Source organism: Triticum dicoccoides, chromosome 5B, assembly GCF_002162155.2.
Source record: "Triticum dicoccoides isolate Atlit2015 ecotype Zavitan chromosome 5B, WEW_v2.0, whole genome shotgun sequence".
Classification (NCBI taxonomy): Eukaryota; Viridiplantae; Streptophyta; class Magnoliopsida; order Poales; family Poaceae; genus Triticum; species Triticum dicoccoides.
Genome location: NC_041389.1, coordinates 701,029,269 through 701,045,518, shown reverse-complemented (window position 1 = coordinate 701,045,518; position 16,250 = coordinate 701,029,269). Strand labels below are relative to the sequence as shown.

At 45.0% G+C, this 16,250-nt stretch overlaps 1 protein-coding gene across 1 annotated transcript; it reads right to left on the bottom strand.

Annotated features, from left to right (window-relative positions):
• Window positions 1-4,733: 4,733 nt before the first annotated feature.
• Window positions 4,734-9,165, bottom strand: LOC119306731 (putative F-box/FBD/LRR-repeat protein At3g49030). Its single transcript, XM_037582874.1, has 2 exons — window positions 9,067-9,165; window positions 4,734-5,623 (listed from the first exon to the last, which is right to left on the bottom strand). The coding sequence occupies exons 1-2, from the start codon at window positions 9,109-9,111 to the stop codon at window positions 5,132-5,134; spliced, it is 537 nt and encodes a 178-aa protein (XP_037438771.1). The 5' UTR covers window positions 9,112-9,165; the 3' UTR covers window positions 4,734-5,131.
• Window positions 9,166-16,250: the final 7,085 nt, after the last annotated feature.

Genomic DNA, 16,250 nt, shown 5'->3' with positions numbered 1-16,250 from the left:
CCGGTCACCCAGAGTCTGATTGCCGTGAGAAGAAGCGAGACCAGCGGCGCTCCTCTTCCAGTGGGACTCCTGGATCTTCCTCGACTCCGTCACTCACTGACCAGGACATTGTGAGGCTCAAACGCCTCCTGGCTTCCTCAGGCTCTTCGTCGACTGGTTCAGCTGCTGCTGTGACTGCAGCCACTTCTCCACCACCGCAGGCATCTACACAGTCAGGTACATCTTCGTGGGTTTTGGATTCTGGAGCCTCCTTCCACATGTCTTCTGATTCTTCTATGTTGTCTTCTCTCCGACCTCTTGATTCGCTTGTTAATGTTTTTACCGCCGATGGCACACCTCTTCCTGTTGCTAGTCGTGGCATTCTTTCCACTCCCTCTTTTTCCGTTCCTAGTGTCTCGCATGTTCCTCGTCTTACCATGAATCTGTTTTCCGCTGCTCAACTTACTGATTCTGGTTGTCGTGTCATCCTTGATACCAACTCTTGCTCCATTCAGGATCGACGCACCAAGGCTTTGGTTGGTGCTGGCCCCGGCGCCGTGAGTCAGAGGGCCTTTGGGAGGTTGACTGGCTTCGTGTTCCTTCCGCTGCCACCACTCTTGCCAGCTCCCATGCTCTTGCTGCCTCTTCGTCTGCGTCCTTCCAGCAGTGGCATCATCGCCTTGGTCACATCTGTGGCTCTCGCTTGTCTTCCTTAGTTCGTCAGTGCCTCTTGGGGTCTGTATCTGGAGATGTTTCTTTACATTGTAATGGTTGCAGACTTGGCAAACAGACTCAGTTGCCTTAACCTACCAGTGAGTCGGTATCTCAGCATCCTTTTGACTTAGTTCATTCTGATGTTTGGGGTCCTGCCCCCTTTGATTCAAAAGGTGGTCAACGCTATTATATCCTGTTTATTGATGATTTCTCTCGCTACACCTGGCTCTACTTCATGAAATCTCGTAGCGAGGTTCTCTCTATATACAAACGCTTTGCTGCCATGGTTCACATCCAGTTTTCCATGCCCATTCGTACTTTTCGTGTTGACTCCGCTGGTGAGTTTATCTCTCAGCTGTTGCGTGGTTTTCTTGCGGAACAGGGTACTCTTGCCCAGTTCTCATGTCCTGGTGCTCATGCTCAGAACGGCGTTGCCGAACGTAAGCATCGTCATCTACTTGAAACGGTTCGTGCGCTGATGATTGCCGCTTCCCTTCCGCCTCACTTTTGGGCTGAGGTTGTTTCTGCATCCACTTATCTCATCAACATTCAGCCATCAACTGCTTTGCAGGGTGGTATTCCTATGGAGTGTCTCACTGGACGTTCCCCTGACTACTCCGCTCTTCGGATGTTTGGATGTGTGTGTTATGTCCTTCTTGCCCCACGAGAACGCACCAAACTGACTGCTCAGTCGGCTGAGTGTGTCTTTCTTGGCTATAGTGATGAGCACAAGGGCTATCGATGTTGGGATACTGTGGGTCGTCGCTTGCGCATCTCGCGTGATGTGACTTTTGACGAGTCTCGTTCTTACTACCCACGTTCTTCTTCCTCGAGTTTCTCTGTGGATGACATTTCTTTCCTGCTCCTTCCTGACACACCCGGCTATGTGCCTCATGTGTCATCTCTTCCTCCGGCACCTCTCATTCCTTCTCATTCCGCACCGACACCGTCTTCTTCATCCTTCTCTTCCACCTCTCCACCATCATCTCCAGTCCATCGCCCTCTCTCACCGTTTCCTCTCCACTATACTCGCCGATCTCGTACTGAGGATGTCTCCTCTGATGAGCCTTCCACCTCTGGTGCACCTCCTCCCACGCCTCCCCTGGTTCACAACCTTCGTGCTCGGCCTCGCCCCCCGCCTGATCGCTACTCCCCTGATCGGTATGATCTCTCTGCTATTGCTGAGCCCGCTTCCTACCGAACTGCCATGACTCAGCCTGAATGGCAACTTGCGATGGCCGCAGAGCTTGCTGCTCTTGAGCGCTCGGGCACATGGGATCTGGTTCCCCTTCCTTCCGGTGTCCGTCCCATCACCTGCAAGTGGGTCTACAAGGTTAAGACTCGCTCTGATGGTTCTCTTGAGCACTACAAAGCTCGTCTTGTGGCCCGTGGTTTTCAGCAGGAGCAGGGGCGCGATTATGATGAGACATTCGCTCTTGTGGCCCACGTGACCACTGTCCGCACTCTTCTTGCTGTGGCTTCTGTTCGCTAGTGGTCTATCTCTCAACTTGATGTTCAGAACGCCTTTCTCAATGGCGAGTTGCGTGAAGTGGTTTATATGCAGCCACCACCGGGGTACTACGCTCATGATGATATGGTCTGTCGACTTCGCCGCTCCCTCTATGGTCTTAAACAGGCCCCTCGCACCTGGTTTGAGCGCTTAGCCTCTGTGGTGACTGCAGCTGGTTTCTTGCCCAGTGATCATGATCCCGCGTTGTTTGTTCACACGTCTCCTCGTGGTCGGACTCTTCTCCTCCTCTATGTTGATGACATGATCATCACTGGTGACGACCTTGACTATATTGCCTTTGTTAAGGCTCGCCTTCACGCTCAGTTCCTCATGACTGATCTTGGTCCACTTCGCTACTTTCTTGGGATTGAGATCTCCTCGACCTCTGATGGCTTCTACATCTCCCAAGAAAAATATATTCATGATCTTCTTGCTCGCGCTGCTCTAGGTGATGAGCGCACGGTTGTGACTCCTATGGAGCTCAACGTTCAGCTTCGTGCCACCGATGGTGACCCTCTTCCTAATCCCACTCGCTATCGTCATCTTGTTGGCAGTCTTGTCTATCTTGCTGTTACGCGTCCTGACATCTCCTATCCTGTCCATATCCTGAGTCAGTTTGTTTCGGCCCCCACCTCTGTCCACTATAGTCATCTCCTTCGTGTTCTACGATATCTTCGTGGCACGATCTCTCAGCGCCTTTTCTTTCCCCGCTCCAGCTCTCTTGAGCTCCAGGCCTATTCTGATGCTACCTGGGCTAGTGATCCCTCTGATCGACGCTCGCTGTCTGCTTATTGTGTCTTTCTTGGTGGCTCTCTTATTGCCTGGAAGACAAAGAAACAGACTGCAGTTTCTCGCTCGAGCACAGAGGCTGAGTTGCGAGCCATGGCTATGTTGACAGCTGAGGTGATCTGGTTACGGTGGTTACTTGAGGATTTTGGTGTATCTGCTACTATCTCGACTCTCTTACTGTCAGACAGTACTGGCGCTATCAGTATTGTGCGTGACCCGATGAAGTATGAGCTCACCAAGCACATCGGTGTGGATGTCCACTTTGTGCGTGCTGCTGTGCAGGATCATACTCTCGCTCTTCACTATGTGCCCTCTGAGCTACAGTTGGCGGACTTCTTCACCAAGGCACAGACTCGAGCGCAGCACGCCTTTTTCCTCTCCAAACTCAGTGTTGTTGATCCACCGTGAGTTTGAGGGGGGGTGTTAGATGTGTATAGTCCCCTTTTCGGTATATCCCCATTGTATAAGGGGTTTCCTGCACTTTGACACACATGTATATGTAATGGCCTTTGGCCCTCAGGAAATACTAGTTGCTCACTTATCCAACAGTATTTACTGTTAGCCAAAGAGTCATTAGCAACCGTCGTTAGGTCACAAACCTCCTGGAATCACACCATAAGATTTAAGTGTTCATCTTCTATGAATATTAACTCTGAGGTCATTTTACACAAGATGAACAGATGTGCAGAGTCAAAACTAATCTGAAATGCCATGCAAAAAAAAAACTAATCTGAAACGCTCAAGCGTCCAGGAATAATCTATTAAGTGACAGGACATGGAGCATACTGACTGTTTCTTACTCCGTTTCAAAATAAGTGTCGCTGATTTAGTACAACTTTGGAACGGAGGAAGTACAACTTATAAGTATAAAAAATTATTTAGCCTGAGATATGCCATCTCTCCTTATTCGTGAAAAATTATCTCTGGCGAGAAAATGCCATCTATAATCTGCTTAACGACCACTTCTTGCTCATCTTTCTTCCTCGGAAATCTAGAAGGGCGAGGTACCTCAAGGGCATCGCAGTCGTCGCACTGCACCTCATCTTTCAGAACTATCTTCTGCAAGTTGGGAGATCGCTCCAGCATGGATCTTATAAATGTAAACTGTTGTTCTAGCGATTTAAATCCAGCAAATTCTAGCTCTTTCAGAAGCTTGTTCTCCGAGCTGCTATCTAAGTGCATTTCCCACTGAGGACTCCTTCTGTCATGGAAGGAAGCAGGTCTGGCCTCGCCCACATCGCATGTGTGTTCCCATACCTGTATTTGCGTGAGCAATTCATTAGAGCTGTAGGAATACAATTTTAAACAACTTTCTGCTAAAATTTGTGAAAAACTAAATTTCCTAGTGTGGACAAGAAAAGAAACAGGGACAAAGACATCACCTCAATATGTAACATTTCAATAGATGGTGCTGCTACAAGAAAGGCCGTAGTCCATAAAATGTCAAATTCAACAAAGATACCAAGTACAGACAACTTCCTTAGCTTGCTGAATGCGGTGCGGAGATCCTCCATTTCAGGATGCAACCAAAGCTAGTCACAACACTAATAATAAATAAACAAACAAAATAAGAATTGATAGTTTGCAATCACAGAAATGAGATCATCAAAGAATTTACAGCTATGTATGTTCTCTATCATACATAAACACATCTATGATATAAATTTCACATATGTGACAGACATGACGAATACCAAAAAACTACCATTTAGCAAAAATAAAGTAGGTACTTACCGTTTCTCCTTGGAAATCCAATGTGAGAGTATGTATACTTGTTACTCCATGTAGAAGCTCACTTAATTTAAACCCGCGTTGCTCACAATCTGAACCACATGAGAGTTCTAATTCCCCAAGAGAAGGGACAAAACCAAAGGTCAACGGGGCACACTGAGATACCCAAGTATCGCAAACCAACTTCTTCAGATTAGGGAGGCAGACAAGGTCGATTCTTAGAAAGCGACACTTTCCGATTTCTAGAACACAGAGTTTTGAGTGTGGTGCATCAATCTTAAAGAGAGAGTAGGAACCAGTATCACAATGATGAAGGGTTAGATGCTTCAGTTGCTTGCAGCAGTCAAACAGAACATGGTGCATGTCCAATTTGTCAAAGCCTACATTTTTTAGAGAGAGCTTTGTGAGTCAGTGGAGCACACTAGGGTAGGCAGTGAAAAAAGCATCTATGTCTTGAGCTCGCTGTTGCATCTCTACCTCACTATGGTCAAGAGGCTCTGTCTCATCAAGAATGGTGAGATCCAAATCTTTCAACAAACCACTGTCGATTGCATCACCTATCAGTGGGCCAACCTCACAAAGCAAAGCGTTGAACAGATAGAGCTTAAGGTGCAAACTTGAGATAGTGGATTCTCTCTGTTGTTTATCCAACAAACTCCTGGTTGCTTTGGTCAAAGACTTCATAGCTTGTTCCATATCATTTTCCTCAATAGGTTCGGCGCACGGAGCAGATAGGAAATCCTTCACATCGATGCTGAGCTCAGGCAGCAACCAAGGCAGATGCTTCCACCGTGTAGAGAGCACACTTGTCCTTGCAGCCATACATGAGCTGACTCTCCCCAAGATGGACAGTAAAATATCATCAGTCAGCATGCTGAGCCTATCTTCGTCCTTCAGTTGCTGCAACATAAATCAAGGATCCATTATTTAGCTGCCACATAACTTTATACAGAAATACCAAACAGGGAATAATTATACATGGCAACAGGAACTACAATCTCTCTAACATGTAACTTGCTTGATTATCTCTACCATTACTACGGTCTGTTGATTAGTAACGATCTGACGGCTAAATTTGCTGCTACAGTACCATCTACTCCCTCCGTTCCAAAATAACTGTCTCAAGCTTAGTAGAAATTTGTACTAAAGCTAGTACAAAGTTGAGACACTTATTTTGGAATGGTGGGAGTAATAAAGCAAGGAATGTGCAGTCTTCTGTGTATAGTTCTAGCCTTCTAGATACAACCTTAGTGGCCATATAAAAAAATCATGCTAATTGACGCCCGCCGACACTTGCAAACTTTATTATGAAAAAAGTATGCATCAATCCAGGCAAAACTTAATAATCGTCGAAAAGCTTTAAAGAGAATGGATGCAGGAGTTGCGCAAAAGAAGAAAATAAAAAGCATTCCCATCACTGCCTTTGGCTACAACACGAAGATGTGACTGGAGATTTATATCGTCAAGAACAAACAGAGACATCATTGTTTTCTGTTCTCCTTCCGGTACGATCATGTAAATGTTCCAAAAGAAAAATTATGGCCAGGTTCATAGTTTTATTTACATGTTGAAGGTGGGCAAAAACAAAACGAAGACACCGCGGCATGGCGAAACTTTGAACCAAAATCTGGCCACAGTTTTTGACTCTGTTTATTGACAACTTCACTCTGTCAAAACCACACAAATTATAGGTAATTTGGCTGATAACACGCTGGACAAACAACTCAAAAATATAACGATTTAACATTTACATGGAGTGCTACAATAACTGTTAAGAGTTTTATACGTAGAAGGTATGAGTTGTAGGTACAGCTCTGGCATTGTATATACAGTGGAATGGTAATCTTTACCTCTTTATCTTTATCTTTACCTAATAATAAAAGGGCTATTGCTTCTTCCTTCCTAATTTTGGTCTGTCATTACGAGATTTGGTCCGTCCGTCGTTACTGGATTTTCGTACGTCGGAAAAAAACAGTTCAGCCTTTTATATTCTCTCTGTCTCGCGTACATGGGCCCGTTTGGGCCTCTGGCCGTCCGACAGCGGCATGCGTTGTGGCCCACCAATTAATCCGGCAAAAAATAGTTGCTGCTTTCAGGGATCGAACTCACCATCTGCCAACAATTTTTCTCACATAGATCCAACTGACCTAAATAAGGCCTGTGTAAACAAAAGAGATTTCGTATGTATTGTATAGTACCACCTCGCGTCTTTGCATATAATTTCACCAATTTATATATGAGTATAAGTTGAAATCAATAAGCGCCTTGAGATTAATACGGAGAGGGTAATCAGTGGGCCGAAATTAATGGAAAGACATAGAGAGATCCGGGCATTCACGAGGAAATAGTGGGAAAAAACTTGGCTGAAGCCATGCCGGTCAAATCATGGAGGGATTAGTGGGAGAAAATTGTGGGATTAAATTGGCTGAAGCCATGCCAATATTAAATCATGGAGGGATTAGTGGGAGAAAACTATGGGATGAAATTGGCTGAAGCCATGCTGATTAAATCATGGAGGGATTAGTGGGAGAAAATTGTGGGATTAAATTGGCTGAAGCCATGCCAATATTAAATCATGGAGGGATTAGTGGGAGAAAACTATGGGATTAAATTGGCTGAAGCCATGCTGATTAAATCATGGAGGGATTACTGGGAGAAAATTATGAGATTAAATTGGCTGAAGCCACGCCATTCGTGGAGGAATTAGTGGGAAAGAATCATGTGATTAATAAATCAGAAAGAATCATGCGATTAAATCGGCCATTCATAGAGGGATTAGTGTGAGAAATTCATGCGATTAAATCGGCTAATAGACAACGGCCACAGCCACGCCGCTCTTGTGGCCAATTAGATCAGAATTAATTGAGTCCAATTAATCTGATTCCTGGAACATGATGATGATTTTTCACTCGACGGTACTTGATTTTCTCATATCGCACTGACTAAAGAATATTCTCGACGGTACTTAATTCTCGGAACACTTCTCGAGCAAATACATATAATTTCCCAAAAGAATTTGTTGGTTTATTTGCATATTATTGATAAATACATATAATTTCCCCAAAAAATGACACATATAATACATATGGACTCAACTCTTTTGACAAAAAATTGCGGGTGTCTACTATCCGACTCTATCACGTTGGACGTCAAAGAGACCATGGTGCAGGACCCCTGTTTCAACTATGGTCAGGCTCCGCCCATTCGGGCTGACACCATCGAGATAGAGGTCAAAATAATGGACGGCTACGAATAACTTATCCGATACCAGGCACCCCATCTCGCTCGTTGTGTCAATCACATACCTAGCATGGAGATAACATTCGCGCTCGCAAAGTTTCCGGGTTTTGTGTGCAAACTATAATTTCATCAACTGGTCACATTGTTGTATAACTTTCGTAACATTCAAAGAAGAATTCAAAAATTCACAACCAATAGGCCATGGGTTGTCTACCTACTACAGCCTTAACGTGGCTAGCAATTTTTTTTACTATGACGAATCTTAACAAGGTTCATCATCCATTCACCAGGAGGGCCTTGACTTCCTTCACTATTTATAAGTTGAGCCGTTTAACTACTTCACGGTAATTGGTGATTTAGTTAGGACAATGCATGGATCAGGTATAACAGAGACCGGTGTTGAATAGATGGATAAGTTGGCCACCATTTGTGATGGTACCAAAGATTAGAATTGATAACATGGATGAGTCGGACATACAAGCTTTTGTTTCTCCCATTACAAGGCACGGGCACATTTTTTACTATAGTGCGTTGCAATAGGGGACGACATAGCTTTTGTTTCAATGAGACGGATTGATGGCACATAATTAAATGAGGACGCATCAATTCAAGGATAATTAAGGAAACGACATTTCAAGAGTCTCGCGAGCGCATAAATTTGAATATATGCCAGTTTATCTTGCGTTACAACACACGGTATGCTATAGTATAATAACTATTAAGAAGAAGAAATTTGTGAGGAGTGAAGGAATTAACGCCCAACGAAGCATGCAAGATGGAGCGAGTACGACCCTTAAATAATCTAATGGTTCTGCTGTATTTTGATTATTATGGATAATATGATTGAACTTGTCATACAAAAATCATAACACAAAGTATCGTATATATGATTCTTAATGTGAGGCTGGTATATATTTATGCTAAACCTTGGCCTCCGCCTCTTTGCTGGCGCCGGGTTGCATCGCCTGAATGTTGTCATAGCGTGATATTAAACTTTTTGATGAACACGTTAAGTACATCTTCCGTTGCAACGCACGGACATATGTGCTAGTAAGAACAAAATATGAACATAGGCATGGCGAACAAAATGAGAGGGAACTTACTTGGCTGCGGGAACTGTCGCTGAAATCGGTATTTATCGCCTCCATGGAGTGTGAGGTAGCTGAAAACCGACGGGGCTTGGAACGAAATCTTCCAGGCGAGCGTGGCTCGTTCTTAACCGAGTTGGCTTGCACTCCGTAGGTGGAATCCTCTGCTGCTGCTGCTGCTATTGATCCGGCCATATAGTCTATACTACTATTAAACAAGCAAATATTTTCTTTTTTAGAAACACCCCACAAAACGTACACAGCAGAGATAACACCCTCAGATCAACCCACTTGATTAGATCTGACCGTCTAGATTATACTAATCCCGAGTTAAATGTGCGCACAGCAATTACCTGGAGCGGACGACGCTCTGCCGCGAGAGGAAAAACTGCCCCATCAGGCTGGCCATAGTGGGAGTAACATAGGTAGTAACATAGATGCCACATAAGCAAAAATAATGATGTGGCAAGTAGTTAATGAGGAGAGAGGCAAATAGAGTAACATAATATGTTACCATCACATAGCGATTTCCAATGCATAATGAGTCTACAAAGTAATAAATGAAGGCAACTATGTTACCACATCTATGACACTATCCACTATGAAGGTAGTAACATATGTTATTAGTCTAAGTTACTCCCCACTATGACCAGCCTCACGCGTCCGCGACTTCTCAGCACAAGACGCCCACCGGCTCCACTGGATATTCCTGATTTGTACGTCCGTGGACATTTAATCTCTTGAAAACCGGAGCCTTCTCCTCGTGCAATTAATTTGTTGCATGAAATACGGAGCGTCTGCATGCAGCTAGCTCTTGTCATCCGTTGCATTGGCTAATATAGTTCTTGGGCTGAGGATCCGGTGACATGGTACGTGCGCGGTGCATGCAGGCTAACGATTTTGCATTAAACATGGCATTAAACGAGATCTTTTTGCTACGGCTTGGAGGGAGCCGATTGGCTGGTTTTAGGGACGTAATTTTAGCGCTGGACAGTTAGGCTGGTCATGGTGGGGAGGAACTTAGTAACATCACACATCCCAATACAACTTTGCTTATGTGGCACGTATTTAATGAAGAGAGAGGTGTTTATGGTAACTAGCTAAGTTACCGGAACATCACACACTTCAAGAAACAATGAGTCTATAACCTAACAAATACATCGTTGCATGACACTACATAGATGTTCCTACCCACTATGATGGTAGTAACATAGTCTAGGAAAGTGTGTAAATTACTATCTTATGTTCTCGCCCATTGTGACCAGCCTTAATGGCCACCTAGGTCGGGAACTAGCGATGCACTTGCCCTCCAGTCGCCGTCCTCGCTCCTCGCCTCGCCCGTACCTCACCGAATTTTCTGTTTTACAGCCGTTGACTTGCACGGCCGGAGGAAGTAATCATCTTCCCCAGGCATCTCCTTTGCTCAATGCTCCAGGGGCTCGGTTCGCGCCCTGACCACGGGATCGTCGACTCCTCTTGCGTCCTCATGGCAACCGTCGCCGACCCTACGCCCTGCTCGCTCCTCGCCTCGCCCGACACATAGTGATCGCACGTGCAGCCAGCCCGACCAGATGTTGATCTCGCTGCCGGCCCGCATCATCTCGACGGATCAGGTCATGGCCTGGCGAGGACTACCGGAGCTGCCGTAGGGACGTGGACGTACGCAGGGCAACGCACGATGAACGAGTTTGGTGCCGTGAAGCCGTCTGCCACCCGCTTACTGCAGGTCAGTGCTTCTCCTACCCAAGTCTTCCCACTTAATTTCAAAACGTTGCACAATTTTTCTTACCTATCATCTCTTCCCGAGTACAATAAACACACCCATTTTCCTTCTCCTTTTTGCTCCTGCGGCATATGTTGTTTATATTCTGCGACGATCTAATATAAGGTACGCCTATGCATCACTCTAGGTAATTTAGCACTTCAGATTTTATTGGTTCTGGTACTTAACTTTTTATAAGATTAAATTGGAGCGACACATGCACATTGTTGGAATTCCATTTCTATGGCATGAACCTGTCAATTTGTCCACAATTTGTTATGCTCATATTGCACAATAGTTCTTCATGGGTATAAAATACATGTAGCTTTCTGGGTATGAACTATTTGTAGTTCGCATCGCCTTTTCTTAATTGTGTTTCACAAAGATTTATTTATCCATGTTGTAAACATATTGTTGGCATAAATTGATGCTCAGCCTTATGGATGAATTCGTCCAATAGAAAGCACTGGCCCTAAGACCAAAATAATCTTACGCTTGCACGTGCATGAATATATTATTGTCTTTATGTGGCAACGGATTTCAAGCTATTTTTTTGATATATTATTGTCTTTATGTTGGCATTTTGAGTATTCGTTTTTAGACGTGCATTGCACGTGCAAACTTACTAGTATTAATAAACAGTTGTTCTCCCATGAAGAGAAGATGAAGGAAGGTCTGGCGCCAGCCAGAGCAAGGCGGTTCAAATTTACCCCCGCCTTAGATAGAATATAAACGGGGTCGAGTCGAATTCGGCATGGAAATTTGAAGATCTGGCGCACTACTAACCCGGGCGCCAGAGGACCCTGCCTGAAATTCACCCCCGCGTTAGAGAGGTAGAGATAGATGCGAACAAACGGAGTCGAATCCGGGATGGATTGGAACGTGTCTTACCTTACCGGAGGAGGAGGAGGGGGGTTACGGCCGGCTGGCTTTGTGGAGAAGAAGAGGGGGGCGGCCGAGGTCTTGGCTCTCACCTCTGCTCTGAGAACGAACGGACGGACGAACCCTAGCGAGATTTCTCTCGGTCCAGCGCCACTTGCTATATACGGATTGCCCGCCTCCCCGGCGTATATTGGGCCAACGTTGGGCCGATAGTACTTGCTATAGTTCTTTTTATATAAGAACGAAACTGAATTCTACCGACCGACCGACCGACGGTGACCACTGGAACAGAGCAGCGGCAGAGTGAGGCGCGGCGACGACACGGCTGCCAGGCTAGAACAGAGTGGAGGCAGAGTGATTTATCCGTTTTTTATGGGGAGAACAGAGTAATTGATAAATTACGACAAGAATCACGAGGTGTTGTTTTCAAAAAATAAAAATAATCACGAGGTGTTGTTTCCGGCCGATCGAGCGACGTTCGTTGATCTTGCGCGTCCTGTGCTGCCGTCTCTGCTCCCGCCGGAAAAGAGGGGGGAAAAATGGTGCGCCTGATCTCGATCGCCGGAGGTGGAGGCGACCAAGACATAGGAGTAGACAGGGAGGAAGCTAGCGGCATCCACCCCGGTGGCCGAGTGTGGAGACGACACGATCTCGATTCCATAGCTTGCGTGAAGAAACAAGAAGGCGCATCCTTTTTTTTTCTTTTTTTTATCAGTTTAAAACAAGGAAGGCGCGTCCTCTTTGCTTCCGATTCGCCGAGATTTTCTTTATTTTACGAGGAGTAAAGTCTGTTTTAAACCCTGAGAGGGTAGTGTGCATCGAAAACGAACCCCGACCTCCAAATCCTAGAAGTCTGTGTCCTGTCGTCACTAATCCCGGATGTTTTTGACCTTTAGTGCGTTTTAGGGTGAGATTAGCTGACGTGGCACGGTTTCAAGGTGGGATTGCTTAATAAATGTGCCACGTCGGCTTGGGCCACCTAACTCTATTAATTCAAACGCTGGAGGGGATCGAATCTAGGGGTTCAGGCGAGCGCTGGCGGCGATTTGCGGCAGTGGCGAGGATGTCGTCTTCTTCCTTTGGGTCTTCTGCTTCTCGCGGTGGAGGGGTTCGACGGAGAGGCGTACCAGCAAGGTCACCGGTGCCCTATCGGGAGCAGCCCATGGACTACGAGCCCGCAGTTGTCTGCGCCCCTTGTGGGAGGAAGGCACCGCGCTGGATCTCCTGGAGTCCGGCGAATCCTGGAAGAAGACTATGCTTGCGTAGAAGCTCAGGTATGGTTGATTCCATCTTCTCTGTTGTGTTTCTCTGATCTGGATTGTTCATCTCTCTGCTTTGTTCATTCTTCTTTGTCTGACAAAATTCTAAATAATTGAACATCATGGATTTGTTCAGTGGCATGACGAGCCTACATCTTCATTTCTGCGTGGATTACTTGGAGATCTTCGAGATAGAGTATGGAAGCTTTTGGCAGATGTTGCTGCATTGTGTAATGAAGGAGATTCTCAAGTTGTTGGTGTTGATTTCATGGATGCAGGGAGAAAGAAAACAGAGGAAGATGTATCGGTTAGTCAGAAATCTGTCAGTAAACAGATGCTATTGGTGTATGGCATTGTGATATTTGTATCTGGTATATTTGTAGGGATGCTTTTAGGCTAGTTCATGTACAACATTTGAGCAAATGTACTGATTTGTAGGCTATGTAATGAATTTCAAATATGTTGGAATGCAAATGCAGTTTGATATGTTTGACCTGAGTACCGCAGTTCCATTTGAAGATGCTGGCATTTCCTCTTATTTTACTTATGCATGAGTACCGCAGTACCATTTGAAAATGCTGGCATTTAGTGCCAGTTTAGAGCTTGGTTGCTGTAAAAAATCAGTGCTATGTAATTGATAGCACTCATGCAAATCATTTTCACAGCTGCATAAATAAAATAAGAGGAAATGCATATAGACCAACATGATCATCATCACACATTGTTTTCTTTATCTGTTGGATCCAAGCAAACAGCCACTGTACTGCCAGGGTTGCTCCTAAGCAACTCTAATTGGTAGTCAAATACTTTGGTGTACTCACTCTTCATGCCACACAACAACTTGTCCATTACAATTTTTTTTGCAGCCTTGCACTTTGATGTTGACACATCAGCAAACATGTCTTTCAGCACAGTTGCTTTAATGCTATCAATCTTCCACATTGGATTGGCCAATATGAAGTGCCCATATCTCTGTGCTATGACCTTTGTAGTAACTAGTCTATTATATCTGTTTTGTGCACACTGGTGGTCATCATCAAAGGTGATAATTTGAAACCTCGAGCATCTGGTGGTCTTTGCTGCATAGACAAGCCATGGACAACCAGGCCATCCACATTCAACCCTGACCCTGGTCCCCTCTGACTTCTTGAATCTCATGCTTCTTTTGGTAGCAAGACCATATCTTTTCACAGCCTTCACAAACTGGTTTTTGCTCCTGAAAACCATCCCCAAACTAAAATGTGGTATATCAAAATCTGGGTTAAACCTTGGGTATTTGCTCTTGCTTCTCACCATGTTCCCATCACTATCTTCATCATAACTGTAGTCTTCATCAGATGACTCAAATTCCATGTCCTTACCACCTCCTCAACATTTGCAATGAAATCAATTGGTACTACCCCTATTGCATCTGATTGAACCCACTTCCTAGAGTCTTTCATTTTCTTTCTGAATTTCCTTGCATGCTTTCTCATCTCAACCACTTCTGACTCCTCTACACTGTCATCAGTGTGAGGCACATATTCAATGTCCTCCGAATCATCTGAATCTGAGTCTATTTTTGAATTTTCTGCTGCTCCTTGCTCATTTCCAGGTTCTGCTCCTTGAACTATTATTTCCACAATTTCTGTTGCTCCTCTCTTTGACACAGGCTTTGCTGCTCCATGCACATTTTCTGCTACTTTAGTAGGCTGAGAATCATTTGGATTCAGCACTTGAGAACTCTGAGATGCTTGAGATGGACCTCTTGTTGCATTTCTTGCCTTTAAGGGGCTACTAATTACTGAAGTGGTAACACCACTGTCATTAGGGACAAGAACCTGCTCAAGTAAAAGTTCTTCTGCACCTACATTGCCAATGCCATCATGTTCTGTACCTGCATTGTCAATATCTTCATGTTCTGCAGTCATGACAAGAGGAACATCCTCTTCACTTGCATAATCCTGAATTTCATCTGCAAAATCAGAGCCACTTTCCTCTCCTCCTTTTGAATCTTCTTCCCCATTGTATTCCACATATATATTAGCTACTCCACCAACAGTAATATACTTTGACAATTTCAGGCAAGCCTCATCATCATACAAAAACAGTAGACCATTAACCAATTCTCTGCCAGGCAAAAGGAAGTAAAACTTCATGCTTTCCTTCACTGCCATATGATCCCTAAGAAACCCCTTCACCTCCTGCAAGGACAACTTGTCCCTCTCAATCTCTGAGTAAGCCGTATCCCCCCCAACATAGTCCAGAGAGGGGCCAATTCCAACAAATTCCCCCCTATGTGAAATCTGACATTCAAAATCTCCGTTGGGTCCATGGATTCAGCAAAAAACACCTACATTGCATCGATTTCAAATGATCAAAACACTAGACTGCAAGATTAGACAGCAAATCAACTGATTCGGAAACGTAAATTTGCCCTACTCCAGCCTCCAAAAACCCTAAACCTAGCCGATATATAAAAGAGGAGAGATACAGCGACTAGACAGAGGAGAAGGACAGGGCATATCTGGCTCTTTGCCGCCAGAGTTGGAGTTGTCCTCAACCGCCGCCGCGATCATCAGGTACGCCACCATCTCCGCTGTACAGGGAGGAGCGCAGGCGTCGCGGGAGAGAAGGAAGAAGAAGGGGCAAACTAAAGAGGAAGGGGCACTGTGCGACTTGGTCCGGCTCCACCAACACCAATTTTTGACTCGTCAGGCCCACCTGCAGGATGTGACTCACCGTGATCCCGGCCTTTCCCGAGCCACATATGCATCCCCTCGTTTGGATACGCACTAAAGGTCAAAAACATCCGGGATTAGTGACGACAGGACACAGACTTCCGGGATTTGGAGGTCGGGGTTCGTTTTCGACGCACGCTACCCTCTCAGGGTTTAAAACAGACTTTACTCTTTTACGAGAAATCACGATTAGCCTCTTAGTGCGGGAATTGTGCAATAGGCCGGGCCCAATAGCGCTCACGCAGCTACGCTCTTTAGTGAGGAAAAATGTGAGCCCGTTTCCTAGAAACCCGGTTTGAAAACCTTTTGTTTTTCGGATTCGCTATTTTACATCTAGATGTGAAATAGTTATCTCATATCTAACTTTTCAACCACATGATTTAGACATCAAGATTAGTATTTTTTGCCTTTTTATTTTTTGTAATCAATATGGATGCACATAGATTAGCTAAATTTCCTCCTTCTTTAGCTCCGGGGCGTCATGTATGGCTTGGCCAGCCTCATATCCCGACTCGTATCCCACATTCTATGATGTTTGATTAATAAAGTTGGCTTTACTCGTATCCCACATTTAGA

Bases quoted from the DNA above. Each gene is read 5' to 3' on its own strand.
- LOC119306731 (XM_037582874.1), bottom strand. From the start codon at position 9,111: ATGGAGGCGATAAATACCGATTTCAGCGACAGTTCCCGCAGCCAA. The intron at 5,624-9,066 runs GTAAGTTCCCTC...TTTATGTTGCAG, and splicing joins GCGACAGTTCCCGCAGCCAA to CAACTGAAGGACGAAGATAG.